This window comes from Eubalaena glacialis, chromosome 2 (assembly GCF_028564815.1).
Source record: "Eubalaena glacialis isolate mEubGla1 chromosome 2, mEubGla1.1.hap2.+ XY, whole genome shotgun sequence".
Lineage (NCBI taxonomy): Eukaryota > Metazoa > Chordata > Mammalia > Artiodactyla > Balaenidae > Eubalaena > Eubalaena glacialis.
In genome coordinates, this window is record NC_083717.1 from 44,242,169 (window position 1) to 44,254,599 (window position 12,431).

The window sequence follows — 12,431 nt, forward strand, 5'->3', positions numbered from 1 at the left end:
TGTTACAATTAGTGCAAGAAAAAGAAACTTTGGGTAATTATCTAATTCCAGTAAAACTTAATGGGGCCCTTCCCACCCCAGGCTAATGGTTGGTGCAAAATGTAATTTAAGTTAAGCTGTCTAAGGTTGGGGAAGCATAAAATATTCAGCACGGGGGGCATTACCCCTTGTGGGAGCCATGTTTTCTAGCAGACCTTTAGATCAAGATAGGACTCCGGGGCTGGGCGGGGGGGGGGGGGGGGGGGGGGGGGCGGGGGCGGCGGGGGGGGGCGGGGGCGGCGGGGGGAGGATTATTGATTTTGCCAGGAGAGGGCAAGAGCTGGTAAGATGAAGCCCAGCTCAGAATTAGCACCGCGAGGGCCCAGGCAGGGCGGGCACTGGGTCTGCCATTGTGGGTAGAGCAGCCACTCCAGCAGGAGCCAGAGTTCTAGCCAAGGCTGCAAGAGCTCAGTCAACTCAGGGGACTCTCTGGACCCAGTCTCCTTGGGTCTGTCAATGGAGACCAAGATGACCGCCTGGAGGCGGTGGTTTCTCGGCGGTCGAGCACCTCGCCCACAAATTGCAATCTGCATCTCTGCCGAAGTTGGCCTGTCCTGGATATTTCTTCTCCCCTCCCCTTCCTCCACCACCCCTCCTAATTCGTCAACTGCTGAAACATCTGCCTGGCTGAAACGGCCTCCTCGCCGCGCGCTGGGGGCTGTCCCCAGGTGTTGGTCTTTGTGTCGGGAAAACTTTGTGAGAAACCGAGGGCGCTGGACAAAGAGCGAGCGAGGGAGGGCGTTTGCCAGCCGGCGGGGTTCGCTGGGCGGTGCGCGCTCTTCCCTGGGCTCAGCTCTGTACGCGGACGCACGCGGTGCCCCGAGCCTACCCTCCTTAAGCGGGGAGTGGCAGGCTCCGGCCACATCCCAGCGCCCTCGGGAGCTGAAAGAAGCCAGGCGGGAGAAGCAAAGGCGGGAGGCTGGACACTGGAGTTGACCGGGGTGGGAGGAGGAGGGCAGAAGAGCTGAGCGAAGCTGTCAAACTGCGCGCGGAGCCCCGCGCGGGGCGGGGGAAGGGAGGGGAGGGGAGTAGAGAGGAGGGGCGGACGGCAGCTGAGAGGGAGCGAGCCGGCTCGCCGCGCCTGAGCCACCCTTGTCTGCCGCTGTCTCCGCCGCCGCCGCCGCCGGCCCGGACTCGCCCGGAGCGCAGGCTGTCTGCCCCGCTGGGCGCCGCGCGCGGAGGCTCCGGCGCCTGCCGCTGCGCCCTCCAGCCCCAGCTCCTCGCGCCGGCCCGCGCGGGTCCCGGTGGGCGCGAACCCACCATGCAGCTACAGTTCCGGAGCTGGATGCTGGCTGCGCTCACGCTGCTCGTGGTCTTCCTCATCTTCGCAGACATCTCGGAGATCGAAGAAGAAATCGGGTAAATAGCTGCGCCTGGGCCCGTGCCGAGCCCTGGCGGGATCTCTTACCACCCTGGTACTCCGCATCCTCCCTCACGCCCGCTTTGTGTGCGCCGCGCCCCCCTGTCGCTCCGCTGGAGAGCCGGGGGACGATTTTGGCCGGGGGTGGCTGTGCCGGGAGCCCGGGACTGTTTGGGGGGCGGAGGGTGGGGGCGCGGCTGCCACTGGGAGTGCCCGGGCAGGGGGCACTGCCAGCCTCCAGCTGGTCCGCGTCGGGGAGCGGACTCGCCCACCCTGCCTTCCTTCCTCTGCATGTCCGTGCGCGTTGTCGCCGGGGTCGAGGGAGGGCGCCCGGGAGTGTCTGGGGCGGGCGGAGGGGCCGAGAGTGGAGGAGGCAGGAGTTTCTTTGTCTCCTGCTCGGCCGCTTTCTCGCCTGAGCAAAGTGGGCAGGGGGCGCGCGGGGATCTCTGTGCTGGGGGAGGGGATCCCCGGGCCGGGGCGGAGGGCGGGGGCTCTTCACGGGCTCCCGGGAAGGCGAGTGTCCCCAGTACCTACAGACACGCACACGCGCCTCCCGCCGGCCCGGGAGCCCAGCACAGGGGTGTGGGCTGACACCGCGAGAGGCGGAGCGCTCGGGGGTTAGCTGAGATCCCTTCCCCACCCTCACCTGGATTTGGACGCTCAGCTAATTCCGCCGCTCGCCCTGGGCCCCCGGGTTCCTGTGCGCTCGCAGCGCGGCGATGGAGACCTTTCGGGAAAGTATGTACCACCGCCCGCTCGTCTTCGGCGGCCGGGGAGGCGGGTGCCCAGGCACGCGGTCTAGCCCTCGCTTTTCTCCCGATCTCTCCGGGGGGAGCGGGGGGACCGCGAGCCCCTGCCCTGCCGCTGGACTTCCAAGAGTGCGCGCTTGCGGCGCGGGACGCACCCGCTGTGGGTCCTGGAGGCTGAGAGTCGCGCCCCGCCCCTGGGCCGGCCCCTCTCCGCTTCGGCGCTACAAAGAGCCTTCAACCCGCTGTAGGCAGGTGGGGGGAGTGGGCAGCCAGGGTTCTGAGGGGCCCTTTGGGGAGCCTCCTGGCCCTGGGCAGAGAGAAAGTGAGGTCGCAGAGTGGGCAGAAAGTCCCTTCCTCCGTGGGGCTAGTCCCGCACCGCGTGCGCCCCTCCTTTGTCCCATCTGTTATTTCATTCACTGTCGGCGCTAGTTGAGGGCTCGCTAAGCTGACAGATCCCTCAAAAGGGAAATGCCAGTCCTGGTCCAGGATGCCATAGGCCCTAAGGACTCAAACCTGGGGCAGGCGCCACCACCTGCTCTCTCCATTTCTCCTTGCCCCTTCCCATCTTGGCCACCCCAGAATTCCTTCTGTGAACTCCAGTGCTCTTCAAGTACCAAACGTTTCTCTGCCTCTGCCTCTGCCTCTGCCTCCTCCTCATTCTCGGTTTCCCCAAGAGCTCAGAAAACTTTCACAAATAGTGTTCCGTTAATACACGACATGCTCCCACGCGGAGATAGAGAAACGCTACGTTCTGTAACTGTTCGCCTCAAAAACGTGGATCGGAAAGGAAATCAGGCAAGTCTTGAGGTGATGGAGGACGCGGTGGGGAGGGCCTTCCTCGCGGCTCCCACACTCTTCTCCCAGATGTGGGCTCTGCCTGGCCCAGACCACTTGCTGACCTTGACATGTGAGGGAAGGACCAGCAGCTGCCCATTGTTCTGCTACGAAAACGTAAGAGCTGCACCCATTCAGGCATCCCTCGCTTGTCCATTCACTGAACTTTTACCGAATTTCTTCTATAGGCCAGTGACTTTTAAGTTTTAAAATGCAATCAGGAAATCACTTTGCACATAATGCTGCAAGTGTGTTGTAAAGCCCCTACTCCCCACATTAGGTTGTTCTAATGATATCCAGAAATAAGCTGCAAGGCCTGAGCTAAGAAGGGCATTTACATATATATTTAAATCCCAGGGCTCTTGTGCTATGGATATGTTTCATTGTGGGGGGGAGGGGGTCCTGCTTGGGCCCACACTGGGGAAAATTGTCTAACAATTTTGTGTCATCTTGTGTGACATTATCCCCCCTTCTGGTGCCCCTGTCCTCAGGCTGACCCCTGACTTGACCAGTCCTGACCCAGGCCTGAGACCCCTCTCCCTCAGCCCCTCCTCCAGTCCCACCCCCAGTCTGCCCCACACACTGTTAACTCATCTGGGATTTGCCATGACTGGGGGAGGAAGGACATGAAGCAGAGGACCAGAATCCCCGCAGCCCCCTATATCTGTTTTTCAAGCCAAGTTTCAAGCTCAGTCACTTATTTAATCCTTGGAAGCACCCCCAACTTTGAGCAGCCAGCAGGGGCTCAGTGCCCTAGCACAGTGGCCAGTGAGGGGCGCCAGGAGCAGGACTCTTATCTTCCTCACCCTATGCTTTGCCTTCCCGGGAGACCTGGGATCATACTCCAGACCATGGTGCTATTGCACCAGCCCTGCCCACCCTTCCCCAATTTGAGATTGACCTGTGCTAGGGAAGATTACAAATTACCTGCCAGTACCACTCCCTGGGAGAAGACAATGGTTCTGTGAAAGGATGGCTGTTTCTGGAAGGCAATGGTGGCACCCTGTGATCTGTTAGGAAGGAAGGAAGGAAGGAAAAATCTCTTCTTGAAGTAAATTTTCCAAGGATTAACAAATGAGAAGTAAAAGAGGAAAGACAATTTCATGTGTATCGTCTAGAGGAACAAAACTGAGATACATTTTTTCTGAACTCTTGATTCCTTTTATTATAAAATAAGACTTTTGATGTGGTGATCTCAGAAGTTCTGTCCTGCCCAAGGAATCATATAACGGGTTATGAAGGGCAGGGGTTTTCTTCCAGGGGCTATTTCCCTAGAGACACGTTTCTTCCTAAGTGATGATTTTCAAAGCTCCGTTTCTAACTTGCTTGCTTGGGGAAATGCCTCCGTGGGGCTGAATGAGAAAAAAAAAATGTAAAATGCTCTTCAAAGCATTCAAAGAGTGAATTCAAATTCTAAATCAGAGACTGGGTGGAACTTTGGTAAAACAGCCCCCATCAACTCATGCAGCACCCCAAATTTAGAGTCAATTGGACCAAGTCGTAAGCTAAAACTCTTTTTCTGATTATCCCCTGGGCTTTAGTCTTGAGTGTAACCTTCAAGAGAGTTGTGGGCATGGCTGTCTTGCCCACCGTGGTGCCCTCAGAACCTGACACACAGAAGGCATTCAGGAAACATCTACTGGATAAATATCTTTCTGGGGTCTGGCCCAGTGATGGGCATACACGGCATCCTTAGGGAAGGCTGATACTCACAGAGCCTTAGGATGGGAAAGGAGTGCAGGGGTCCCCCTAAGAAACCTCCTCTCTTTTTACAATTAGGGTAAATTTGACCCTGAGAAGTAGGATCTCTTATCCAAGATCACACCCTGGCTGGTTAGGGACAGGGCAAGCCTGCACAGGTCTCCTCATTTATAACCCAATGCCCTAGTCCCCAAATGAGGTCTCTAATCATAAAACAGTTACAGAACTCTTGTTAAAGAGGATGTAGCTAGTAATAACAGAAATCATGGCAATGGTGAAGATGAAGATGATGGTGGTCATTAACATTCATTTATTTATTGAGTGCTTGCTATGAACCAAGAGCTATTCCAAGTGCTTTATAGACGCTAACACATGTCATCCTCCTGGCAACCCAATGGTCACCTACTAGTGGCGCCAAAAGCTACTATTTGTTGAGCACAAATAGTGCCAGACACCGTGCTTACTGCTTTAAAGCACTAGCTCACTCAGTCCTCACCAAACCTCTTGAAGCTAGGTAGCGTGGCTATCTTTAGTTCATCAGTGAGGAAACTGAGGCTGAGAGGTTGTATAACTTGCTCCTGATAAAGCAAATGACCCTAATTCTATGAGAAGCCAAAGCCCCTGTCTTGACTGCTGTGCTAGACTGCCCTGTCCTCTGAATTCTTTGCCCCCTGCAGTAACATTACATAATAGGTCTCAGAACTAGCCTTCCTAACTCATCCCCCCGCATTCTTCCAAAGGCCCAGTTTTCCTAAGAGCCTGGTCTGACTTAGTAGTTACCCGCCCCCCTGCCCTCAGCGGTTTAGAAGGAGGGAAGGTGAGTAATGAGGATTGGAGAAGGACTCGGGGCTCGTCTCCCCAAAATTCCCCTCTGGTCCAATCAAAGTTCAGTGTGACGCTATACCCTGGTTTGCCAGACAAGCTCACTGGCCATGGGCCTGAGCATCCCAGACTTATAGGTGGGGCTTTGGGCTAAAGCTTCTGAAGGAGAGAAAACTCCCATTCCACTGCAACCCTGATTCTGATGTCAGTTGAATGCGCCTTCCTCACTTCTACACACCATATGATTGGGCATCCAGGAACCTGGACTAGGTGATAGTAAAGATGCTTAACAACTGGTCCCTCCCAGGCACTGACCTGTTAGAATGGACATCTGACTGGTCAGAACTGATGCCGTCCAGTACACCATGGTCAGGGTTCTGGTGCACCCCAAACATCAGACACTGTTTGGGAAGGTAATAGACAAGGAGGGGCTAGCTCTGATCATCAGATCCGTGAGCTGGCAACTACTGCCATCAGCTGAGAATGAGGTGAGGTGCACCTTTTAGTGGATGAGTCCAGGTGGATGTGAAAGGAAATGACCTTGGGCAGTTGCAGTCCAGGCACTCTGTAAGAAACACACATATTTGCACAAGACCATGCAACATTTTTTTAAAGCCCATTCTTCGCCCCAGTCCTCATGTACTTCACTCAAGTATAAACATGATTGGAGGATAAAATAGGACAGAAAGAAAGTCTGGTGTTTAACTGACTTGCTCCAAGCCCTTGTTGCCAACTGTTCCTAGCATCAAATTTAAATTGCAAATAGCTATCCATCTTAGAAACCAATTCACCACTCAGGGCCTCTTTCCCCTTGTAAAGCAGGGTTGCTAGATTTTTTAATTGCTTAGGTTTTACAAATTGGGGATGTTGTAGATCGCAAATGATAAATACTTCTCAGAGATAGTGGAATTCTATAAAGGCTCCCATTGCTTTTAGCATGGCGTACAAGGTAATACCAAATCTGGCCCCTGCCTCTCTCTTCAGCCTTCCTGGCCTCCAGCCATTCTGTATTGCTCACAGTTACCTGGAATGTACCATGACTTCATGCCTCTGTGCCTTTGCACATGTTCTTACTGCTTTCTAGAACAACCTCCCTGCACACACTATTCTTAACCCCACACCCCCCCCCCGTCCTTACTTCCCCTCCCTCCTCCTTTAAGGCGAAGGCTAGTATCACCTCCTTTGCAAAGAATTCCAGGACCCCAGGCCTTCCTTGGACAGTCTGGGGTAGCTGCCTCTCCTGTGTGTACACTTAGCATCCCATCGTGACAGTATCCTATGGAGACGGACTCAACAATTTTGTTTTTTTTTTTCCCTAACCCCCAGCCCCTGGTGATAAGTATATGGTTTAGTAAATAGAGCCCATAAAGTATTTTTAGAATGAACAAATTTGGGCCTGGCACATGGCAAAAATAAGCATTCAGCCTTTCTGCCCCCAAAGGTCTACACGATTCTAATAACAATTAAACACCCTCCACTTGCTCAGAAAGCCCCTTGCTTTTCCCAACATGGAGGCCACAGCCCAGTTAAGGGCACAGTTTTCATTGTCTCAGAATGTTGTAGAACAGGCCAATGGGAATGAAAGCACCTTTCTGGTTTGTAAAAGAGGAGGACCCAGTGATAAGTTTCCCACTGTCAGTTCAGATAAAAAGCAAAGATGTAGAACCCACCTCCAAGCCTCTGTCCAGCTCATTTTCTCCAGAGAGCCCTTTCTAGCCCTGCCACTGCCAGCAGTGCCAGCGCCTCCCCCATCCTCCTTCTGCCTGGAGAGGAAGTGCCCGCTCTGTCCATCTTTATCACCTTAACGGCTTCCACACTGGCGTTAAGAGCAGACTTAAGTTGGGGCCAACTGTTTCCTTCCAAGGGCTGGTCCCCAGAAAGGATGCTGAACAGAAAGGCTGTGTTGTGTGTTTGAAACATTGAGGGAGTAAGAAGTAAGAGGTCAGGTTGACGTGTGTCATCTCAAAGATTTTCTCTATTAAGCACTTTTAAGTGGTGTTACGATTTTCAAACACTGGTCAAACCAGGGAATCGTGATGGATCAACCAAGACTCACAGCAGCTGCGAGGACCCTCAATGGGTTTCAGGAGCCTCGCACCTCTCAGCTGCCTCAAGCGAAAACAAGTTCAAGAGGCAGATGGAAAGATACAGTGAAAGGAGTAAGGGAGGGGCAGGAACATGAATGCCACCAGGGGGCTGGTCAGGTGGCCGCCTCCCGCCAGGGAACAGGGGACAGGTCCATCTCTACAGGAGAAGCCCCAAGGTGAGATGCTTGGGTGCCATCTGCACGCAGGGAAACCGTCCCCTGTGTCTGAGTGACTGCTGGTCTGGGGCTTGTCCTTAAGTGTTGAGATTAGTCACTCTCCTGGGGGGCAGCTGGGCTGGATTTAAATTCTCCCAATCTCCTGCAATTCGTCACTCGGCTAAGAAGCCGCCCAGTGTCCTGACAGGACCTGTTTGTCACAGCATTTTCTTAGCTTCAGCTGTCACTGACTTCGCAGTGGCAAAGGGAACTGCTCCAAGGGTGTCTGTATTACACACGGCAGGGAGCAGCTGCTCCGGACACTTCTAGCACTTGGAATCCTGAGTCGCTGCTCTTGGAAACCCAGCGTCCTGCCTTGCTGTGTGGGTGTGTGTTTGAGTTCTGAAATTGCTCTGTGAGAAGGAAGCTCTTGGCTCTGTCGCAGAGTTTCCTCAGCACTTTGCTCTTATTGTTGGAGAAACACGGAGACACTCGGCTCTGCTTCCTGGTCCCCTTTTAAGGCTCAGGGCTACAATTTCTCCTCCTTCTCTTAGTTGATGGCTGGAGGTTGAAATGACCCTGAGATCAGCAGTTCCCAGTGCTGATCTGCAGATGGGTGGTGATCCAGAAGGAAAAAAGAAAAGAAAAAATAAAAATAAAAAGCACAATATAGGGGCTTCCCTGGTGGCTCAGCGGTTGAGAATCTGCCTGCTAATGCAGGGGACACAGGTTCGCGCCCTGGTCTGGGAAGATCCCACATGCCGCGGAGCAACTAGGCCCGTGAGCCACAACTACTGATCCTGCGCATCTGGAGCCTGTGCTCCGCAACAAGAGAGGCCAAGATGGTGAGAGGCCCGTGCACCACGATGAAGAGTGGCCCCCGCTTGCCGCAACTAGAGAAAGCCCTAGCACAGAAACGAAGACCCAACATAGCAATCAATCAATCAATCAGTAAATCTTTAAAAAAAAAAAAAAAAAACACAATGTAGCCATGACAATTATGTTAGTTTCAAGTATGCCAACTGTCATTTCCCGAGAACTCTCTATCTTTTGAGATGATGTTCTTCTTTTTCTTTTGGGTATTGATGTCCTTTCTTTCCTGAAAGAGGCTGATGGTAGATAGTATTTGTGATCTTTTTCCTAAACTGAGTCCCCAACCCCAATTCTTTGGAAATGTTACTGATCACTGAAATCTATAGTCTGGGGTCTCAGTTTACCTTGAAGAGTAAACAGAGGGCATCGCTTCTAGAAACAGGGGCTCATTCCTCATACATCTTTTCTCCGTGGAGGCTGACGCCAGCAGAGAGTGACAACAGTCATTTTTTTTTTTTTTTTTTTGCGGGTCTGCTGTGTGCCATATGATAGCCTAAGCACTTTAGCTCTGTTCGCCCCTGTAATCTTCCCAACAATCCTATGAGGTCCATATTGTTATTACCTCCATTTTACAATGAGGAACCTGAGGCACAGAACAGTTAAGTAACTTGGCCAAGGTCACATAGCTAGTCAGTTGCAGAGCTGGGATGGGAACCCAGGTTCCAGGGAATCAGTAGAACTATCCAAAACTGACGTACGAAATGACATCCAGTGGGGAAAATATGCATGCTCGTGTTTCCAAAGGGTAAAGCTTGGAAAGAGAGAGGTCTGTGGGAGGGAGAAACCCGGAAAGCAGCAACGCTGGAAGAGAGCTCAGGAGACAGGAAACTAGAGGTGAGGCCGTAATGGAATACGGCAGCCCAGAAGATCCATGCAATTTAGGGTCGCCAGATCCGCAGCATCTTGTTTTGGAATGGTGCCCCCCCACTCCACCTTCCCCCTTTCCCTCCCGTCCAGCCCCCACCTCGTCCCCACCAGGTCTCATCAGAGTGGCTCTGGAGCATATTTGTTTGACCAACTCATTAGAGTGGACACACACACACACACGTACACACACACTGATGGGAGAGAAAAACAACACAGACGATTGAGACCTGGAGGAATTTTCTTCTGGGGAAAGAGAGAAGGGCTAGTGCAGTCAGCTTCCTGGAAACTGGCAAGGAAGGAAGAAAGTAGGCTGGGAGGGGACAGGCTTCTGCAGGGAGACTGTACAGGCCCAGGGAGCCCGTTTCCTCGGAGCTGACATTGTGCTGAGAGCTGCACGGGGCACTTTCTTAAGCCTACAACAGCCATGTTTGCTCGTCTGCAGATGAGGAAGTAGGGGCCCAAAGAGGTGCCGAGACTTGCGAAGGTCACACAGCCAGTAACAAGGAAATGAGGTGCCAGCCAAGTTTGCCTGGCTCCATCACCCACGCTGTTCATAGTGACTTCTGTGTCCCCGAATCCCCGGGCTGCCTGCCCCTGTTCCCCCTGCCTCCCATCTCCTGCCTTGGGCCATTTTCTGTACCACAAAGATAGTTTGCAAAGGGAAGCTGGAAACATTAGGACTTCAGAAAAGACTCGTGGCAGGTCAGATGAGCCTCCCAAGCACTATGGCGACCACGCCCTTGGGTGTAACGTTTCAGCCAATGCTGAGGAGGGGCAGACACCCTTGAACTCTGTCCAGCGAGGTGTGGGCGCTTGCTGTTAGGTTTCCCATCTCCAATTTCAAGAACAAGAATATTGGCCATGCTTGGAGGAGTGCTACATAGGATTAATTCACACCTTCTTGCTTAGTAAATGCCAGCATGGCTTAAATAATGAAGCGGGGAGGCTAAGATACCCGGAGAAAATGAGCTGGTAAATTGATAGATCAGGCGACTTTCGTTTGTTCTTCTCCTGTAAGCAGCAAAGCCCCTCCTACTGCACCTCTGAGGTTCCTAAGTTTGGGAGCTGGCTCTAAGCGGACTCTGCCTGATGTCCAAACTATACCCCAGTCCATAGGTTTAGCTCCCAGGACAGGCAAAGAGAAGCGCAAGAGAGAAACCCACAGTGGTGTACAGGTCCTGGCCCGGGCAGAGAGCCTCTTAGACTGCAGCACGAGAGCAGCAGCTCCTTGACAAATAGCCTCCAGAAGACCGGGACCATCCAGCATTGGGGGTGGAGCCAGCTAAGGCTCTGCAGCCCCTTCCCCAGAGGGTACCGCCACCAAAGCTCTACCCTCCAGCGTCATTAGAATGACTCCCTTAGGGCTTCTGTGTAAATCTCTCTAAGCTGCCAGCCTGGGGCCTTCCTTTTCTCCGGTCAGTAAGGACTGTCAAGTCTTCCCTACGAGCCAGACTCACTGCTCATGCCTCTGGACACTAGGCCACACCTTTGGAGCCCCTGGGAGCTGCTATGGAAAGACTGAGGCTCTAATCGCTGACGAAACACTTATTACCTGCGTGACCTCAGGCAGGTGGCTTCACCTCTCTGAGCCTCAGTTTCCTAATCTGTATAATGGAGTTACTAGTATCCAACTCACAGTGTTCTGAGGAGTAAGTAAATTATAAATCATGGGAATGTAAAATGGTGCAGCTGCTGTGGAAAACAACAGGGTGGTTCCTCAAAAAATTAAAAATAGAATTACCATCTGACCCAGCAATTCCACTTCTGGATATATACCCCAAAGCATCAAAAGCAGGGATTTGAACAGATATTTTTATACCCATGTTTATAGCAGTATTATTTGCAATAGCCAAAAAATGTCCATCAACAGATGAATAGATAAGCAAAATGTGGTATGTACATACAATGGAATGTTACTCAGCCTTAAAAGGGAAAGAAATTCTGACACATGCTACAACATGGATGAGCCTTGAGGACATTATACTAAGTGAAATAAACCAGACACAGAGAACAGATATTGTATGAGTCCACTTATATGAGATAACTAGAATAGTCAAAAATTCATGGAGACAGAAAGTAGAGTGGTGGTTGCCAGGAGCTGGGGGAGGGGAGTTGCTGTTCAGTTGGCACAGAGCTTCAGTTTTGCAGGATGAGAACTCTGGAGATTGGTTGCAGAGCAATGTGAATGTACTTGACACTACTGAACCGTACAGTTGAAAATGGTGAAAATGGTAAATTTTATGTTAGGTGTATTTTACCACAACTAAACACACACACACACACACACACACACACACATATACAAATGAAAGCAGCCAGAAGAGTGCCTGGCAGGTGCTCAAGACACATTGATTTATTTGAAGAGCATGGTTGTGGTATTAACATAGCAACATCAATGTGAGTACTATTTAATTCAAAAAATAATATAGTACAAAAATCATGGTTGGGAGGCAGTAGAGGGAGAAAAAGAGAAAGGGACGTAGACTAGAATTAGAGATATACAAACCATTTCTTTGTTGTGAGCATATCTGGATACACTTGCTGGAGGGGGCCCAAATTCCCAACACCTGGGATTTAGGACCTTGGAAAGTGCAAACATATACTTTTCGTGGACTCTCTGTAACTACTCGTTGGCCTGCCTTCCTGTCTAACTTCAGTGGAGGGGCCCATAAGGTCTCGTCAAAGTCTAAACTGCATGGAAGTCAGGGAGTGGTGGGAGAGGGAAGCAGGGGGGAGAGAGGTGGGAGGCCAAGGGTGCAGATCACCCAGACCACCCCTCCCTCCCAGATCCGGGTTCCTAGCTGCGCTTTTCTTACCATCTGCATCAGAGTAGCCATGGTTAGTGTTTTTGGCTCAAGGGAACAGAGAAGGGAGTCCCAAAATGCTGATCCCCAGAGATTTGGCTCTTGCTGGCCTGGAACCTGCTGAGATACAGCTGACTCTC

General features: G+C 52.1%; 1 protein-coding gene across 1 annotated transcript in view; it reads left to right on the top strand.

The window, feature by feature from the left end:
* Nucleotides 1-1,130: 1,130 nt before the first annotated feature.
* Nucleotides 1,131-12,431, top strand: part of ST8SIA2 (ST8 alpha-N-acetyl-neuraminide alpha-2,8-sialyltransferase 2) — a 58,662-nt gene continuing 47,361 nt past the window's right edge. Inside the window, exon 1 of the mRNA XM_061181792.1 lies at nt 1,131-1,398. Within this exon, the coding sequence (XP_061037775.1) occupies nt 1,301-1,398 (98 nt within the window). The 5' untranslated portion in view covers nt 1,131-1,300. The remainder of the gene's footprint in view (nt 1,399-12,431) is intronic.